At 38.1% G+C, this 20338-nt stretch overlaps 1 protein-coding gene across 6 annotated transcripts in view; it reads right to left on the reverse strand.

Annotated features, from left to right (window-relative positions):
- The window catches only part of LOC140796863 (ATP-dependent zinc metalloprotease FTSH 12, chloroplastic), a 66426-nt gene that overhangs the window by 37425 nt on the left and 8663 nt on the right, over positions 1-20338 (reverse strand). For all 6 annotated transcript variants that reach the window (XM_073150013.1, XM_073150014.1, XM_073150012.1 and 3 more), the window contains exons 3-10: positions 17597-17814; positions 15357-15652; positions 13289-13366; positions 12904-13146; positions 12651-12791; positions 12361-12528; positions 11767-11879; positions 6637-6853 (exon numbers count right to left, since the gene is read on the reverse strand). In XM_073150013.1, the coding sequence (XP_073006114.1) occupies positions 6637-6853; positions 11767-11879; positions 12361-12528; positions 12651-12791; positions 12904-13146; positions 13289-13366; positions 15357-15652; positions 17597-17814 (1474 nt within the window). The remainder of the gene's footprint in view (positions 1-6636; positions 6854-11766; positions 11880-12360; positions 12529-12650; positions 12792-12903; positions 13147-13288; positions 13367-15356; positions 15653-17596; positions 17815-20338) is intronic.

Here is a 20338-nt window from a genome sequence, read left to right on the forward strand (position 1 = left end):
GGCCAACGGCTCTCGACCTAGAGAGACAGCCCCTACTCCTTCCTTTCACTTTCTCTATAGATACGCCCTACCTTCCACCGCCACCGCCTCCACCATCATTGCACCTCTACTAAGGCCGACCACCACCACCCTATCGGCCTCCATTACACCATTCACTCCAGTAGATTCATACCTTTGCCCTCGATCTACCACCCTTTAAAATACCAAGACGTTATAACTGTCAAATCTTAAGATCTTCTGGTCTCAAGTATATGTGATAAACTTGATTTACACCACAAACATCGAAACTCAGATCCGAAGGTATATTCAAACTCTTCTCGATCTTGGAAAACGAAATATATCTTTAGATCGCTAGATGGGACGTGACCGTACCGGTGGTATCAGAGCACGCCAACCTCAAACCACCATTTATGGCTAACACAAGGTCAATAGCTGCAAGAGGACCAAAGATCATGTGGGACCGGAGAAAGACCTCTTCAATGAAACTCCAAGCCACGCTGGAGGAAGGTCGGAACCAACCTTGGTCATCCCAAGCTGGTCGAAACCATCATCAGTTGGACTAGACCAACCGAAGGCTAGTTCCATCCCCACTGACCTACTCCTCCTTCAAATGCTAGAGGAGATGTGTGCGGACCGTGAGGCAAGCACAAGAGGCAGCCCGAGCATCGCAAGAAAGAATGTTTGAACTCCTAGCTGAGGCGATTGCCGCCAAGTCCCCACGCCGGGAGCCTCCACTACTAAGCCCTCCACCAACGAGTACCCCAGCCAAGCATTTAGGACCTGCACATGAATCTCTAATACCCACTCCTCTAGGGTCAAGGGTTGTAAAGGAGCTTCCGGAACACTTTTGTACCAGGACGGCAGGGAGACATCCAAGTAGACGTCAAGTAGGCACTTTGACCAGCAACCTTGGATGGCACATTTTTCAGCATGCCATCTTGATGGAGAGGAAGCATAGAGAGCTGAAAAGCCAACACAAGGCACTATGGACTGGATAGGACAGCTGCTATTCGGCTCAGCCGACCGCAACGACGGGCGGTTTCTGCTGCAATACCAAGATCAGCAGCGGCTTTTCTAGGTCTGAGAGCTCCACTACGGCATTCAGCTGACATGAAAGATCATCCACCTATTGTCCGGACTCACACCTATGCAGGTGGAGGAGGAGCAATGGGCAAAGAGTGTTCACTTTTTATGTGACAAGCGCTTGACACCCGATCACTAGTATGCGAAGACGACGGGGAGTACAAGGAGGAGAGTGTTCAGGAGACTTACGAGCAAATCATGGACCAGTACAAGGAGGACGTACGAGCGGAGTATCGTCACACACATACTCGGGGACCATTGTGATAGTCAAACATTACATAAAATTTTATTTGGTCTCTTGGGGAATTTATGAATTAACTTCTGTAGTTCATATTACTTGGATTTAAAAAAAAGAAAAAAAAGGAGAAGGTCATCTTCTAATTGAAATAATCTTGCTATATGATTCTAAATAATTAATTATCATGACAAAACTAAAAGAAATTCTAATATTTTTCAAGGATATTATGTTCTGCTAAACTAGATTTCTTGGTTAATGACTTGATTAGCACTAATGATCTTATTAGTGAGCTAATTGATTTGATGTTTATGAGAGTGAGTGTCTCATTAATTTAGAACTCTATTTGTATTAGTGTTTAATATTTTTAACAGAACTAAGTTGCTTAATTGGTATGTGGAATAATGAACACCTCATGCTATTTTGCTTAGAAGAGGATAAGAACACTTGGCAGACATCCAATCTTGAAATTTGCCAATAGTTAAGAAGAAAAAAAAGAGAGAAGGGAGAAAGGAGAAGAGAAAGAAAAGAAACAAACTCTCTTTTGAAATATTTAGGAGCTAAGACTTCTTACTAGTAAAGGTATGCATTTCTATGTTCTCTTAATCTCAATATGTTGTTTTCAGTGATTAGTATAGGAAAAAAGAACTTGAACTAGAATTTGGGGCTTTTATGTTATTGCTTTCTATGTGGATTTAGAAGACTAAATTTGATAGTAGTGTTTCATAGATGAAATATAGAGAAAGAATACTCCAACTAGAATTATTTTTAGGGTTATCTTCTAAACTATTTTATGCAGATTTTAAGTTCTTATATCATTGTTAGGAGACTACTGTAGATATAAGATGCTCTCTAATGTGATTTTTTGAAGGTAATATTACTAATTGCACTCTAGCAAGCTAGGAATGAGAATTACCTTATTTCTCATTCAGCTAGATAAAGCTAAAAAATGTTCTTTTATTTTGTTCCCAAAGAGGCAGTGGAGGATGATGGGTCGATGCCTTACTCCAGCATAATTGGAAGAATGGCGCTATAAGAGTCTTTGCTTTTATTGCGACAAATGCTTTGTCCCGGGGCATAATTGTCGCCAAACAAAGCCGTCATGTTGATAGAGGAGGCAGCCGATGATGAAACCAAAGGCAATATGGAGGATTGCCCAATAGAGGATCATTACCAAGCCGAAGAGGACAGTGACATTGATGCCCATGTGGAGCTGTCCATGCACACCTTCGCCGGTGAGACCACTCCAAACACCCTTCAGCTGGAAGGTATGATTCAAGGAGCCTTATTGATTCAAGGAGCATACACAATTTTCTAGACTTGCGAATGGTGTCGCGATTGGGTTTAGAGCCGGAGCCTTCCGCGGGCTTCGAGTAGCCATAGGAGATGGCATGGTGCTGAGGAAGAAATGTGCCGCCAAGTCTAGCTACAAATCCAAGGGCATCTCTTCCGGATCAATCTCTATCTGTTGGCCCTTCGAGGAGCCGATTTGGTGCTAGGCGTGTAGTAACTTTGTGGACTAGGTTTGATCATCTTTGACTTTGCTACCATGGTGATAGAGTTCAACCGAGGAGACGAGTGGGTCCAGCTGGTAGGAGCACAGCCCATGGAAGCCGAGGGCTGCTTGCGGTCACTAGAGAGGATATCACAGGTGGTGTGTCGCAATTTTCTCATGCAAATAATCAGGAGGCCCACTGGTAATAATGTTACATATCCTTTACTAGCTGACTTGAAAGCTGTTTTGTAGGAATTCGCAGATGTACTTTAATTGTCGCATGGCTTGCCTCCTCCTAGGATGCAAGACCATCGAATTGAGATTATGTCAGAAGCAAGTCCAAAGAATGTACAACTTTATGGATACCCCTTCATCCAAAAGGAAGCCATAACTAAGATGGTGAACAAGATGTTATCGAGCGCCTACTCTTCACTTGTCTTGCTCATGAGGAAGGACAAAGCATGGCATTTTTTGTGTAGACTATCGAGCATTAAATGCCATCATCGTCAAAAATTGGTACCCAATACAGCTTATTAAAGAGTTGCTAAACAAATTGGCAAGTGCATACTACTTCTCCAAGCTAGACTTATAGATGAGATATCGTCAAATGAGGGTGGATCCATTCGAGATGCACAAAATAGTGTATCGAACTCATAATAAGCACTACAAGTTTCCCGTTATGCCCTTCGGTCTCATCAATGCCCCGGCCACCTTTTAGAGCCTAATGGATGACATTTTTAGGCCCTTACTATGGTTGGTATGTGCTGATATTTTTTGACGACATATTGATCTACAACTACTCATGGGAGGAGTATTTGTGACAAATCCACATCGTCCTTGATCTTTTGCGACCGCACCAGTTGAAGGTGAAAGACTCAAAGTGCTCGTGGGAGCAGCAAAGGATGGAATACTTAGGCCACATTATATCCAAAGACGAAGCGAAAGCCGATCCAAACAAAGTGCAAAGCATGGTGCAATGGCTGCTGCCGAAGATGACAGAGTTACGCGAGTTCCTAGGCTCTCTGGTTACTACCATCGATTCAAAGACAACTATGCCAAAGACGACAAAGGAGTTACGCGGGTTCCTAGGGCTTCACTCACGGCCTTGTTGCAAAAGGAAGAGTTCATATGGACGAATAAGCTGCCTTTGAGGCCCCTGTTTTGGCCTTGCCTAACTTCGAGAAAACATTCATCATCGAGTGAGACACCGCGAGGGTCAGCATCGATGCGATATTGATGCAAGAGGGTAGACCACTAATCTAAGCAGCAAGCTAGGCATACCGCTGGAACAAGCTAGAATATAATCCTATTGAAATTCCAAGCACATATGATCGTGCTAAATCCCAAAAGGTGATCTCTAACATCATAATACGAGAAATCGAAAGTAGGGAAAATGGACATGTAAAATAGAACACACAGTAGTGTCTTAGTGCCACGGGATGAGCCTGATAACCTTACCACGAATGAAAGGCCTTACGGAAAGAATCTGACTATGGAAGGGTGGTAGTTCCAGCCAACACCAAATTGCAGTCAGAGATGATGCGACATTTTCACGACACGCTAATGGCTAGACATGAGGGGTCATTTCACACATATAAACGGTTGTCCCAAAGCTGCACTTGGACTAGAATGAAGATGGATGTACAGGCCTATGTGCAAGCTTGCAAAGTGTACCAAAGCAAAGAGCGACTCAAGCAAATCTGCCACATTGATCCAGCTGCTACTGATCCTTGAGCGCATGTGAGAGGATGTTGTAGTGGACTTCATCGACGGTCTACCATCAGTCCATGGGCACATGGTGGTCATGGTGGTGGCCCATCCATACATGGCAAAAGAAGGTGGCAGAGGTCTACGTGTGCGATGTGGCCAAGTTGCACGGTATACCCAAGTCGATTGTTTCTAACCGAGATCACATTTGTATTAGTCAATTTTGGCAGAAATTTTTCGCACTTTAAGGGACCAACTTCTAGATGAGTTTCGCTTATCATCCCTAGACAGACGGCCAGTCCGAAGTGCTAATCTGTTGCTTGGGCGATACTTGAGATGCTTCGTGGGTGAGCATCCACGGCAATGGTTGACCTATTTGCCTTAAGTGGAATGGTCGTACAACACCACACATCACTCAACCATTAGCATGACTATGTTTGAGGCCATGCAAACGCCCGCTGCCGACTCTATAGGCTTACTTACCTTCAGCCGGTGCTGATTGAACCAAGGAGGACAAGATCTTGTGCGACCGAGACGAGGTTCTTTGAGGGCTCAAAGTGCACTTGACTGCAGCCCAATACCGGATGAGGATTGGGTTTACGTGAAACTTCAACCATATCGACAAAGTACGATGAGACCCCATCCTTAACCAAAAGTTGGTGCCTAAGTTCTTCGGTCATACTAAATGACAGAACGACTCTAACCTATAGCCTATTGGCTAGCACTATTTGAGGAGGCTCACATTTACCTGGTGTTCCATGTGTCCAATCTGAAGGCTCAGATCCCTTCAATTGAGTCGGCAGGTGCAGTCCCACCCGAGCCTAGGGTTGAACCAATTGACCTTATTCTAGCTCGAATCCTTGCGAGGAGGCACACATGGGTCCAAGGAAAACTAGTGAATGAGATATAAGTGGAATGGTACGGGAGCGCAATTGATGAAGCGACTTTATGGACCACTATTCGGATTTGACACCTTAAGAACAAGATAAACGGAAGCGTGGTGGATTGATGCGAACCAAATAAGTAGAGGGTGACTTAGGCGCATGGGTATAGCCATATAGGACCTATGTAGGGGCTCAATTAGATTTGCTTATTGCAATTATTTCAGTTGAGTCCATGTAGACTAGGGTCAAGTCAGTTCAGTTAGCCTGCGTATAAATACGGAGTGCAGCCCTAATTTGGAATCCTAAGTTAATTAGAGCAAACCCTAACTCTCCTCTCCCTTCTCCTCTAGCCATTTGCTCTTCTCCCACATCCCTCTCTACCAGCCGTCTTCGTCCCACCTCCGATCCCCCTCTTCTATAGCTCAAACTCTTCCTATCTTCCTCTCTTCCTCCTCTACGTCCCTAACCAAAAATACTAAAAGAATATCCAGCGGATCTGCAGTTAAAAATTCCACAAGATACTATCCGTTAAAGAATATGAAAGATAACCAAGATGTGACACACCTATAGTGACATGACTGACTCAGATCCACCTGCTTTTGGCTCGTGAAACATGAAAGACTTTCATAGTGGCCACCATGGCAATCATCAATAATGTAAACAAGTTAATAAAGAGTATTTTCTTATCAATCCTTAAACAATTTCAAGGTATCAAGAATAAAGTATTTCCTTGTTACTTCCGAATTTCAAAAGGATGTACAATAGTTGCTACTAAGAAATACTAATAGAAGAATCTTCTTTGTAATTTGTGTATTTCTTCTTAATTATGTTTCTTATACTAAACTCAATCAAGTTCTTGAAGGACTGACAAAAATATATATTATTTTCTTTGATTAATACTGAATTCTCTTGAAGAATCATATTTATTGGGAAGAAAGATTAAACTTGTGAAGCTGAATGGAGTGTGAATAATCTTCCTAGTTCCTGCACTTATTATTACTCAAGTACTTTCTTATGATATAAGACCTGGTCTTTAAACAATACCTGCCTAAAGTCATTGACGTTAACAATGTTAGATACAGGTAAAGAATCAAGATTTAAGATACACAGTTTTTATACATCTCTCCATTCTAGTTCTGCTATAGCAGAAAAATGCAAGTTCTACAGTACATTATGTACTTCATGTCCTACTGCAAATCAGAATAGCAGGAAATACATAGGTAGTTAGGTACCTTTCTGAAGTCAACATCTTCTCCAAGTCTCTTACCATGACTATGCACACCAAATATTTGAACACGCTGTTTAGCATCAGGTAAACCAATATACAAGCGGCGATCAATACGTCCTGGGAGGACAAATTCAGGATCTAATTCATCTGGTCGATTTGTTGCGCAGATGAATATTACAGCTTGTCTGAGAGAAAAACGATCAACACCAGTTTTCTCTTTCCTGCAGACAATAAAATGTTTAGAACAAGAGAATGTCAATAGAAAACCCTTATTGTTTCCAATACAAACACAACCATTCCGGACAATTTTGAACAAATGGAATGATGAGGAGAGAACAATACAGCCATGAAACTTTGCACCTGCACTCTCTGTGCTTAGGCACGGAATGATTTTGTAATAATTTTGAACTAAATGAATCCACTGCAAACTAGTAGTGGCATGCAATAAGAACATCAAATGTTTCACAACCAATTGATGATGGTGATGGTGATGGTGATGGTGATGAATTGATGATTATGTTCATGGTAAGAAATTTTACTTAAGCTATCTGTTGGCGTTGTGGATATGTCATATCTGATCTGTAGATGAACTTACCGATTCACAGATTACCATGACCATCTCAATTCTCAACACAAATTGGAAGTTGGACATGGAGACACTGGATAGTTATCAGACTCTTGGTTACGAATCTGAAGCCGGAGGTCACAATCCTCTAAGAAAGCAGCTGTTGCGTTTCAAGATAAGTATCTCTTAATGACATTAAAGTTAAGGTTCCATTCTGTGTTTATTTCGTTTGGAGAGATTAAAATAACGCAAATGGTATGAAGGCTTCTATCATTGAGCTACTACTTGAGTTTCTGGAGTAGGTATGTATGTCACAATAATTGTTAAAACCATATAGCAGTACCATATAATTCTTTGCAGTGAACATTAGATACCATCAACCTAATAAGATGCTCTAACTTTTGTATTGCTTTATATCATTCTTAAGCCAACTACTTTTGGTAAGACATAGGTAACAAAAGTTCTTATATGTTCATTTTCTATATGTATAATTTTAGACCCACATCCATCTTCAATAAAAATTATTACCAAGCAACAATAAACATCAAACAACACTAAATATTAGGGCTTTGACATGGCATCTTTGCTATGATCATATATGTATTTTAAGAACTTATATTTTCTATAGAATAGTAAAAGGAAAAACTAAGGGGTTAGCTAAAAGCCACAACATCATCAACTTAATGAATTCCTAGAAGACCATGAACACTCAGATTTTCTTTGCCATGAAGTTATCAACAGACGCGCAGATTTTCAATGCTATACATTTCTCTAAATCACAAGGTGTCAAGGTCCAAATCTTTCAATAACAGGTGCTTCAGAGGGAATGAAACATCTATAATATCTGAGCATTGTCTGAATATGTTTTACTTCATGCTTGTTTGAAGTTTAAACATTGAAAAATAACTATGAGTGTCAGAATCGAAAAAAAAAAATTGGGGTTGAGAGAGGAGGGTGCACGTGCTCTGCACGTGCAACCCCTCCCCTCTCCTTCTCCGGCACGCGACGGAGCGCAGATAAGGATGGATTTCATCTAATCCGAATCGGATTAGATTTGATTATTTTCTAATCTATAAATTAAAACCCTAATCTCTTCTCTCTCTCTCTGCTTAACCATCTCAGCCCTCTCCTCTCTCTTCTTCCTCCTTTCTTTCGCTTTCTTCCTCCTTTACCAACAGAGTCACGCCGTGGAATCGGCCTGCCGAAGCGTCGTCGGAGCCATCAGAAATCACTACGTGACTCCTTCGTAAGCCTTCTCCCACCCATCAAAGTTAATTAAAGAATAATAGGGTTTAGTGAAAATACCTAATTTGGGATTTCGGCTCCACCGGCAAATCTAGCCAGCCGGCCGGCTTCGGGTCGCACCATTCCGTCTGGAAGCATCTTGCCGTTGGCCTTGTGCCGTGGGCATTCGCCGTTGGAGCCCTCGTGGCTCCGGTCGCCGTCGGTCATGGGATCGACCACCGTATGCAGGTTTTCCCCCCACCTCGCGATGATGGCGGCACCGTATGGGTGTTGGGGAGCTGAGGGTGCGGCCGGCGAACCGTCGCCGCGGTGGCCGCCGGCGCCTTTCTCTCTCTCTCTTTTCCTTTCGCTCTCTCTCTCTCTCTCTCTCTCTCTCTCTTCTTCGGTTTGGAGAAGACAGACTCGGGCAACCCGAGTCTGATCTTCTCTCTTTTAGTGTTTGGATTTGGGTTGAGTTGGATCCGAATCCAAAGAACCCGACCCGGTTTCATTAACTAATTGGATTGGGCCTTGGCCCAATCCATTTAGGTGTTAGTTGGGTGGGCTGCGTGCGGGCCAACTGCAGCCCAGCCTAATTGATTTGGCTTATTTTAGCCCAAATTAATTATTTTTTTGGGATAAATTATAGAAAGATTTTAATATTTGTTTTAATTAAAAATTTGATTATTATTTATTATTTAAGATGGTGATTTTTAACACGTGAGCTAGAGATTTGAGATTTCGGTTGTCTTACCTAGACTCAGGTGAGTGGGTTCACTCACATGTTTATTTTATTGTATTTCGTATCTTAGTCAGACCATGTAAATTTTCTGTGTGCAATTTATTTATTTCACCCCTACGTGTAAAAAAAATTTAAATTATTGCAATTTCTGTGCGCAAATCTATTTATTTCTTCCGTACATGCGAAAATTTAATTGTTATATTTTCTGTGTGCATTTAATTATTATATTCAGTGCATCACCATACTTCGTGCAAATATTGAAATTTGTGAAAAGAAAAAAATGAGACTAGTATTGGTACGACTTAGAGAATAGTCCCGGTATAAATCGCTTGCGATTTTCCGTGGTGACTCAAGTCTATCTGGAAGTCCAGGGGAAAGTCCTAAATTAGATCACTGCGGTGACTTTCTTAGGTGACTCTGGCGGAGTTAGGGAACAGTCTTAGGATGAATGAGAAAATTTCCTAGGTGACTCTAACTTCTCTCAACGGTTAGAGGAAAAGACAGAGTGTATTGATCACAGGGTGATACCCTCTGATGACCCTAACCGGATCAGCTATGAAGAAAAATCCCGAGCGTCATCTCGAGGTGACTTCTAGTTGATGTGGATCCACAGGGTTTAGACCCATTGAGACATATGACAGCATAAATATTGAAACCGTACAATGTTACAAGTTGTGACATCTCTCCATTGTTATCATTGTTATTATTTAGAGAGCATGCATTTTGCATATCGTTATGAATATTGTTGCTTTTAGTTTAATTTATTCAGTATTAATATGATTTAAAAAAATTTTGGTTAGTGAGTGGATTCCACTCACTGAGCTATAGTTGTTGGCTCATGGATTCTATTGTTTTTGTATTTGTTTATCTATTTCAGGTAATAGTTAGCAGGGTGACTGAGCGAGATGTACCCGGACTCCACCTCCACTTAGGATTCACCTATTTACCTTTCCGCTCTTTTAGATTTTATGCTTTAAATTAGAAGTTTTATTCATTTAGTTTAGAGACTCAAAAACTTTAACATTGTTTTATCTTTATTGCAATTAGTTATACAATTTAATGAAGCACATTCTCATTTGGTTTATTTATTTTGCCATCGTAAACGTAGAGAGTATTAATAAGGCTTCGTGCATCTCAAGCATATTGAGATGCATGGCCGGTCATGATTCCTATTTTGGGTCGTGACAATGAGGCTGATATGGATGGTAAACATCTCTTTTTTCAAGACCTTAAAACTTGATAACCAAAAAATTGTGGTTAACACAACCATAGAATCTCCTTGCTTGTATTCCCGAAGCCAAACTGCGGCCCATTTACCATTTAAGAAACAATGAGCTCAAACAAATTATGGAGTATACCATTTTTCTTCTTTCCACCATGACTCGGACAAGATATTTGGAAAAATAGGGTTATATACTTCTACTATACGTAAGTACATAAATACAAAAACTGTTATAGATGGTGACAATCGTAAACGAAAAGTTCAATTTCATCAGCTCAAAGAAATAGAATATTACTCTTCCCTTTAAAAAATATCATAATATACCATATATCAATTACATTGAAAGAATTAGTTGATCCTTTAGATAATCAGAGTAGAGCTGACAAACATTTCCACAGAATAATGGAAATAAAGGTTGGTTAGCTTAAGGCAGAGATTTTACCTCAGAAATTTAACAATTGGGACAGGAATCTTGAGTGAGCGTTATCCAAATTTGCATAGACAATACCATGAACAAACTTCTCTTATAGTGAGTGTAAGGCTGTCTAACACATAACTATTGACACAACTAGGGTGAAAAACTATCAAAGAACTTATGAGCATTGTTTCTATCTACTCTATAAGTACAATCAAAAACTTTAGTGCTAGTGACATGAGGCATGCGGGCCTAGCTCAATGAGGCACATTGTCACAGACTTAACCTTTTTTTATCAGTTTGCTGGTCCGCGCAACACTTTACCTTCTTGGCAAGATGAAATAGCCTCAGAGTAAAAATTGTGTAAAAGTTAAAAAAAATTAAAGAGATTTCAATAACTTAGAAAAGACAAGCTTTCTTGATGAAGTCATCACTTCTATTTCATTCACTAAAACATTAGATGCATTTACAAGTAGAGTATTCAAGCCAAGATTCTGAAACTCGGTATCAGAATCGAGATCGACCGCTAGAAAAACGATAGCATCAGTAGTATCGGTCGTATCGGTCGTATCGGTCACCCGTATCGGATCAGACTATTTTTAATTACCCAAAATTCTAAATATTATTTAAAATGCAGAAAACTTTCTAAAAATTTATAAAAAATAACAAAAAAATGAGAATTAAAAATTAGTCACATATGAATTTGAAAACTAAAGAAAAAACTCACTCAAAACTATAATGAATTTCGACTTGAATTAAACAAATTTTTACTCATAAATTATTACTACAGAACAACATGAAGAGATAGTAGTAAGAAAAGATGAGTTAAAAAGTGGGCGAGAAAGGAGGAAAAAAATGAGAACAAAAAACTGATCCGAATTCACCAAAAGCATATGAACACGAGAATTATGCCTTACTGTCATATTAGAGAAAATTTAAAAGATAAGAATAAGAAAGGATACATACTCTCCATCAAGCTGTGTTATCAGAGCTTCAAATGTTGCCCTCCTCCGGGGATCTTTCCTTGCATGTCTTCCTGCAATAGCATCAATCTCATCCACAAAGACAAAGGAGGGTGCCTACAAAAATGGTCAATGATTTATTTACAAAAAGAAAAAGAAATAAAAACTTTAAAACTAGAAGAGGGCCATTGGAATACTGGTTTCACAAAATTTTCATCAGTTCATCAATGGTATCGGGAACTAGTACAGTGGTATTATGATATTATCAGTTCCAATTAATACAGTTTTTGCATATGTTCTAAGCAATTGATTGGCTATAGCATGCAAAAGACAAACCATCGGTCCCCTGAATTTAAGCATTTGTTAAATACAAGTAACCAAAACATCAAAACCAAATGGATCCATAATGCATTGATGAGCATTCATAACACCATTTAGCAAAATGTACTACATTGTATCATGTCTTATGGAACTCGTATACAATACACTAGGTTGACACAAAAGAGTGACAGTGAAATATAAGTTCACTACTAAGTACTAACTTCAAAGGCTTAAACAAAATGCAGTTGTTGGGAACAAAAGAAAATAGAATTCATACATTTCTTCGGGCAATTGAGAAAATCTCATTAATCCTTGCTGCTCCACTTTTTTCGCTATCTGTAAATTCAGCACCAGAAGCAAAGACAAATGGCATGCCACTTTCCTTCGAAAGAGTACGTGCAAATAGTGTCTTTCCAGTTCCTGGTGGTCCAGAGAGAAGTACACCCTAGCACACAAGCAGGTACTGATCAGCATGGGATACTTTATAATTCCAACAGTTAGGTGATTATAGTAAGTAAAGAAAGATATGAGTAGATTAATATGAAAATAAAATTTGGAATAGATTACCCGAACAAATGCCACCTGCTTTTCATAATATTGCATTGGATTATTCATATAAATCATTATCTCATCCAGAAGATCCCAAACATCACCCCCTAATATAACTTCCTTGTATGAGGATTTTGTTTCATCAGAACTTTCAACAGGCTGAACATATGCACTTGTATCAGATGAACCAATTTAGAGACAAGAAGTCTTATATTACAGCATAAATACACCAACTCTAATGAAGAAATAAAGTTGAGATTGCAATGCTCACGAGGATAAAATTTTCTGCATAAGCCATGTCAAAAAGCTGGTTGTACTTCTTGTAGAGATAGCGCCGTGATGTTACATGCAAAAGCATCACAGATTCTCGTATGAGATACAAAATAAGCAATCCTGGTGCTAATGCAACCACAACTTTGAGGAAATAATGGATTTGTCGTTTTTGAAGAAGATCCACTTCAACACCAGAACTTGAGATAATCTCAAATAAGTAGGGATCGAGAGGGATATTGACCTACAAAACAAAATTTTGTTGATGATCATGTTTTCTTATATATCCAACGGGAAGATAGCAATTATTCATATTTGGCCATTCTTTGTGTCTGGCATCAGGCATCATATACCCAGATAGTGAAAGATGAACATTTAGGACTTACAATATATTCCGATGGGAATCCTTCTTTCATAGTCACGTATATTTTCTTCAGGTCCTCAGAAAAGACAACAGCAGCAACCTGTTTTATCAGAAAGATTTTTCAAGAGAACTTAGAGATAAACAGTGACTAGCTAAGTGTTGCTGAATGGAACTGAAGAAATAAGCTTAATTCCTGTTTTGCAGTTTATCACATTCTGCATCTGAATAGCTATAACCATGCCGTGCAAGTTGCATGTACTACCAGAAACAATGAATGATAGTGTTAATTGGACAAGTATCATGGAATCAAAGACAGCTAATATGTGAATTTGCAAAATAAAACAGACTTAAAATTTGAAGTAGCAATGATGAACAAAATTAATTGTAAGGTGAGATCAGAATCTTCTTCTACTCTATGAAATGACAAATTTGCATATAGTGACGGCGGAGAGAAACTAGGACAATCTAGACACTTTGTGCCTGCCATACACATTGCCCGCATGCATACATAGATGCATATTTGCATGCACGCGTATGCATGGGTCCGCATGCATACAAACACATGAATAAAGACATGCACTAAAGGAAAATTGTTGTTAAAATATAAAATATAAAAGTCATCTTTCTCTAACAGCTCAAGCTTTTAGAATAGCTGATGAGTTAATATGGTATTAGAATAGAAACCCCAAGTTTAAATTCTAAAACTACATATTATTTAAAACAAGATTTGAGTATTGAAATCGAGTTCGGGATGGGCCGCTTGAAAAAATGCTATATTTCGGCCGATACAGTATCAACTATTTTTAATTATATAAAATTATTAAAAATTATTTACAAATTTAGAAAATTCTAAAAGTTTAATTTAGAAAAAATGATAAAAAAATTAAAAATTACTCACACATTAAGCCTAAAAATTAAAAAATTCCTTATTTTTAATATTGAAAATTTTATATGATACAATTTTTTTAGGATATCCCAAGTATTATTCTTTACTAATTACCTTTGGGAATTTCCCATCAATCAATCCATTCTCTCATTTTCATTAGAGATTTCCTCTTTCTACTCTCTCCACATTTAGCCAAAAAATTACATCTGTACCAAATACAAGAGACGTCATTATTTAGAGTCAAGCTATCGTAACTATCCCTTCACCATCTCCTCAAAAGAGGAGGAGATGATGAAGGGATAGTGGTCAAGCTATCATCATGATCTAAGTCTGCCCTTCTCCTCTTTGTCATTCTTCTTTGACCTCTTTTGATCTAATTTCACTTTAGTTAAATAAACTAAGCTGACAAACTTGATTTCCATGAGTAGAAGTCATCCTATCAAACTTCTAGAGTTTTGACCTCATCTCTAACACTACATCATATAACAATACAATGACTCCACATCCTTTCAAATGTCATGTCACATGAAACTTCTTCCACTAGAGGGTGTCATTTGGTGTGATAATGATGTTTGCCCTGTTGTTAGGCAGGAGCCTCATGCATTATTATCAAATCGCTTCCACTACATGATTTTTTGTGATCTTAGAGAGGAAATAGCCACCCACATCCTCTTCATTATCTTCCCTCCCTTCCCCCTCCCTCCATGCACAAAGTCAATGTGTTGCTATCCAATGATTTGGAACCTATGGTTGCATGGTCATGCTAGCAGCACACCAATCCTTGATAAAACTTTTCTCAAAGAGTAAATTTGAAGAATCAGTAGTGCTACTGTAGGTTCAAAAGTAGCATCATTGTTTGAAAGCTTACTGACTGAAGCATGATTTGAATTCCATTTTACTTATTCAATCAGACCCTAATATGGTAAACAGCTTGAAAGGGTGAATCAGATTCATCAGGGAATGTTACACTGTTACTGCTGTCCTACCGCTTCTCATTTTTGAAAGATGAGATAAGGAAAGATTCTAAATTATTATCTGAAATAACAAATTATACAAGAGACCATCACTTTTGCCCTCCACTAACTTAAGTACTAAGGGCTTGAAATATGATGTGAAATAAAAGAAACAGGACTTGAAAGGTACTTCACCAAATTCTGCCAAAAGAAAATAACTCACAAAGGAAGTTGATATGCAAAATACATACCTCACAGCAGTCTAGTTTATCAAGAAAATATGTATAAGGTAATTTTGGACGATAGCGCCACCATCTCTTTGAAATCCACTGTGCTCTGCCACCTTTAGAGTTTGACGCTTTCACTAATACATCTTCCCGTAAACTTTTCTCCACTTCATGCATATCAAAGTCAACTACATATTTAGCACTAGCTGATTCGATCTGCTCAGCCAATTTATCCTTTCGCAAAATTTCTTTCCACTTTCCTAGTCGTTCACGCCAGTTTGTTCCACTTTCTTGTTTTGCTACATTGACATTAGCAACTCCTGGACATCCATCCATATATGAAATGATAAAAGAGTCTATAAACAATAACTCCCAATAATACACATGACTATATTACCACGGATGTGCACAAAGAATAAACAATTCAAATAATGCACAAACCAACTATAAATATATAATGACAATATATATATATATATAGTTAACCACTGGCAAGTAAATTGCCAATGACAGTGTTCGTTAATAAGAAAAGGACAAGAAAAGCTGACACGAAGGATAAGTACTCAATGTAAAGGCCCACTAGAGTGGTGTATAAAATCAGCTGAAACCAGCCCACTTCAGCCAAAAGGATAGGCTTCGGCAACATATGAACTGATCCATGCCCCAAACCAGTAATGCTTTCAGATATGCACAATAGATTTCAGGGCTAAATTGCTTGGCATCTCAGCCTGGTTTCATCAAGTGATAGAATCCAAACTTGAATGAAATGGAGGGATAATTGAATAAATGCAAAATGAATTAACTGGAGAGCCACTAAAGCTGCAGCCTGATTGACATCTCTCGACAAACTAACATAAAAAAGAAAAAAACTCATGAAGTGAAATAAGGCCACTAATTTATTAAAACAAAATAAACTAAAAGAGTTGCGAGAAAGGATAGTGTTGACTAATATAGTTTATGACAATGATAGTCGTGCCGTACCACTATCGGCACATCCCTACGTGCCACTAGCACACCATTAACATAATTTTAATAAAAAAAATAGAATATTTAAAGATGGTTTTAGGCCTTCGACACGTCAATTTTTTATTTTTTATTTGAATATATATATTAAAACCTACATTACAGTCTTTTACTTTTAGATTATTTTTATAAATGACATATTTTATTAAAGATATAGCAATAGTCAAATATTAATATTATTCAACACATAATATGATTGAATATATTTGTTAAAACTAATATTAATGATTGAATACTCCATAATATAATTAAACACATAATATTAATTATTAATAATTTAAATAATTAAAAATTATATCTAGTTGAATGTAGAATGATGGGAGGATCAAAGACTTAATGTACTAACACTAACATAAGAATGTTGTGTTAAATATTACTGATAATCTTCAATCATATTGATGATGATGGCTTCATTTGCCAGCACAAGAATAATATTAAAATTGATTAATGATAAAGTACCAATTGAAGATTGTTGGGATGTTTCGATTTCTCCTCTTTGAACCTCAAAATTCCATATTTCCCCACTACTACCAGAGACAAAAAATTTCATAATGTGGATATCATATTTCAAAACTCTAGTCATTACATATCCAACCTACCACTACTTATTCTACATTTTTTACTTTATAAGATGTCTTAAGCATGCCATGTACAAGATCATTTTTTGAGTGGTCACATGAGAAAAATTGCAAATCAAGAACGCCTCATGAGGTTTCCCCATTAGAAAAAACCCTTGCATTGCAAATGGAGGATTTTCCATAAGGTGGAATAGTTAGAGAATGCTCTTTGATAAGTAGCATACCACATTTTCCACAAGCTAGAATCACTTTCCTAACTAGATTGTTTCTCGCCAAGGAATATTCTGCATAAATCTGGGGCTATCAAAACAAATTATAACACAAATAAAAGTTGATGCATATGCAGAGGGGAACAAGAACAAAAGTTCTATTATCCTTCTGCCAAGCAAAACCAGTTTTTCCATAATTGATTGTAAGTGTACCAACTATGACAAGGGAAGGTTCTTAACTATCACATACATAGAGTCTTACATGGTTTAATTGCAATGCTTGCTCAAGAATTTCAGAAAAAGTTCTTAACTATTTATTATTCTCAATTCCATAGCATATCAAGACACGCATTGATCTACATATTATTTGTCAGAACAAAAGAACTGTTTCCAAAATTTCCATCACTAAAATTAAGCATTTGTTACTTGAAGATAGTGGCCCAAGCTGAGATACCTAAGCTTCCTTGTAGTTCTTTCTTTTGTTCAATGCTCAACCTTGTGTCATTTTCAATCATTTTATTCACAGTATTCTCAGAAGTTTCTTGATCATCCTCCCATGCATCTTCTCCGACATAAGAAGTATCCTGAACGAGTGTTCCCCCCGGCCCTTCAACAAACTTTTTCATTTTCAGTCCCTTAGGCATTGTCTTCCTCCATATGCTTTTCTTGAATCTTCATAAACAAAGACAAAGATATGTTAAGAACTTAAGACAGATTAGGAGCATGTTCTGATGTACAACTTCTTCACAGGTAACAAGATGACAAAAACAAGTAGTCTAATAAGACTAGCCAACAGAAAAGCTAGTATGCTTTACTCCTTTGGCGTACAAAACAAGGTACAAACTCAACATACTTAAAATGTACATCCACAGGAAGCTAACTGTAGAACAATAGAAATATATAGAGAGGAAAATTATTGCAGAAAAAAATTAAAGGTGAAATGACCATTGAACAAAATCACAAAACAAAAATAATGATCAAATTTCTGAAAACATCTGTACTCTTCCTTGATAAGACTAGACTTATGCAAAAGGATTCCACATGCTCCATAGCCCATACAGCAACATTCTCCTAGCTCCTCGACAATGTATCTATATGGTTATGAATTTATGATGAATCGGTGGATATGGACATACAGTACAGTAACCTCAGGACAAAAGAATACATGGTGATGGTCAAATTTAAACCTTTGCTACACCCTCTGCACTGTCTTCTAACTATTGGGATTTCCAGTATCTTTCTTCATCAAGTCACTATAGTAGGTTGTACACGAGGTCCATAACAATTTATGAGGTCTATATGGACGTACAGTAACCTCAGGACAAAAGAATACATGGTGATGGTCAAATTTAAACCTTTGCTACACCCTCTGCACTGTCTTCTAACTATTGGGATTTCCAGTATCTTTCTTCATCAAGTCACTATAGTAGGTTGTACACGAGGTCCATAACAATAGAGCCTCTATCAATATTTCTTTCCCTTTTAGTTTCTAGACTATTTTGAATTCACATATCCTCAAAATAACCAAAATGTAAATGACAAAAAGTTAAAAACCACACCAAAAACTCAGAGATGTACGCAGACTTGCATCCAGTATAGAGGAAAACTTTCTTTCATAGGTAATTGAGTGGTCATGGATAGCTATGTCGATTAGTAGGGCTGTCAAAAGAAACAAGCGGCTCGGCTCGGCTCAGCTCGGGCTCAGCGCGGCTGAAGCTCAAGCTCAGCTCGACTCAGCTAGAGATGAGCCAAGCCCAAGCCATTGAAACCGACTCTAAATTAATATCGGGTCAAGCATGAGCTAGAGCCGACTTGCTCAAGCTCGACTTGATAGGCTCGATATAAAAGGGGTGAGAAAACCCTAACTCCCATATCCCATATCCCTGCCTCCTCCTCCTCCTTTGGCACCCATGCTCGCTGCCGCAGTGCCGCCTCGTCTTCCTTCGTGGATGCATTTGCCTTCCTTCGTGGAAAAATAGAACACATCCTCACCTTCCTTTATGGACACATCCGCCTGCATTCCTCGCCATGGCAGCAAGAAGCGCGATCCCGTGCTCCGCTGCTGTGACGGTGTTCGCAGTAGGTGCGTTCACGACAAGGCATCCAAACTCCGTTGCCGACTAGAGATCCACGTTGTCGATCCCCAACCCTGCTCTCCCCACCACCTTAAGTGTAACAACCCAAAATTTTAAAACATAAATAAATAAATAAAATATAAATAAACATTTAGATAATGAGGTTATGTCTTATATTTTTAGGATTTAGATTAAATTAAATTAAATTTTTAGGTATATCTTTTAGATATTAGAATCCTTATTCTAATAGGACTCTTACTATATTTTTTTTTTACTATAAAAAAGGGGCCTAGAAGAAAACCCTAGAGGGATTTTTTAAGAGAAAAGTTAGGTGAGGTACTGTAGCAGTGCTACAGTACGAGAAAAAAAAAGATTATTCTTGAGAGATATTAGAGAAAAAAAAAGAATAGAAAATAGATGGAAAAAGATCTTATCATACCAAAGAGAAGAAAAGAAAAAAGAAGTCAATAATGGAGCGCATTGGAATTCGTGCAGATACGATTAAGATGCGAAAATCAAATTATTTTGGATTGAGCGATCAAAGTAAGTTTCCAGTCATATAATAAGAAAAGTTAGGTGACTTCTTTTTTCTTTTCTTCTCTTTGCTATAATAAGATTTTTTTTCATCTATTTTCTATTCTTTTTTTCTCTCTAATCTCTCTCAAGAATAATCTCTTTTTCTTTTCTCGGTACTGCTACAGTACTGCCCCTAACTTTTCTCTTAAAAAGACCCCTCTAGGGTTTTCTTCTAAGCCCCCTTTTTATAGTTAAAAAAAATATAATAAGAGTCCTAAGGATTCTAATATCTTAAAAATATACCTAAAAATTTAATTTAATTTAATCTAAATCCTAAAATATAAGAGATAAAATAAAATTCCTCATTATCTAAATGTTTAATTATATTTTATTTATTTATTTATTTATGTTTTAAAATTTTGGATTGTTACATTAAGCCTCCCCCTCCCAGCCTTGAACACCTCCCTCGTCACCTTCATCCTGCCCCTCACGATTAGGGCATCGTAGAGGGCGATCTTGGAGCAGAGTTCGGCAGGGCAGAGACCGTAGGCGCAATCCACTATAGTGAACTCGTGCAGCACGGCCAATCCCGTGTCATCGAGCTT

This window comes from Typha latifolia, chromosome 10 (genome assembly GCF_019914945.1).
Source record: "Typha latifolia isolate L0001 chromosome 10, TyphaL0001v2, whole genome shotgun sequence".
NCBI classification, from domain to species: domain Eukaryota; kingdom Viridiplantae; phylum Streptophyta; class Magnoliopsida; order Poales; family Typhaceae; genus Typha; species Typha latifolia.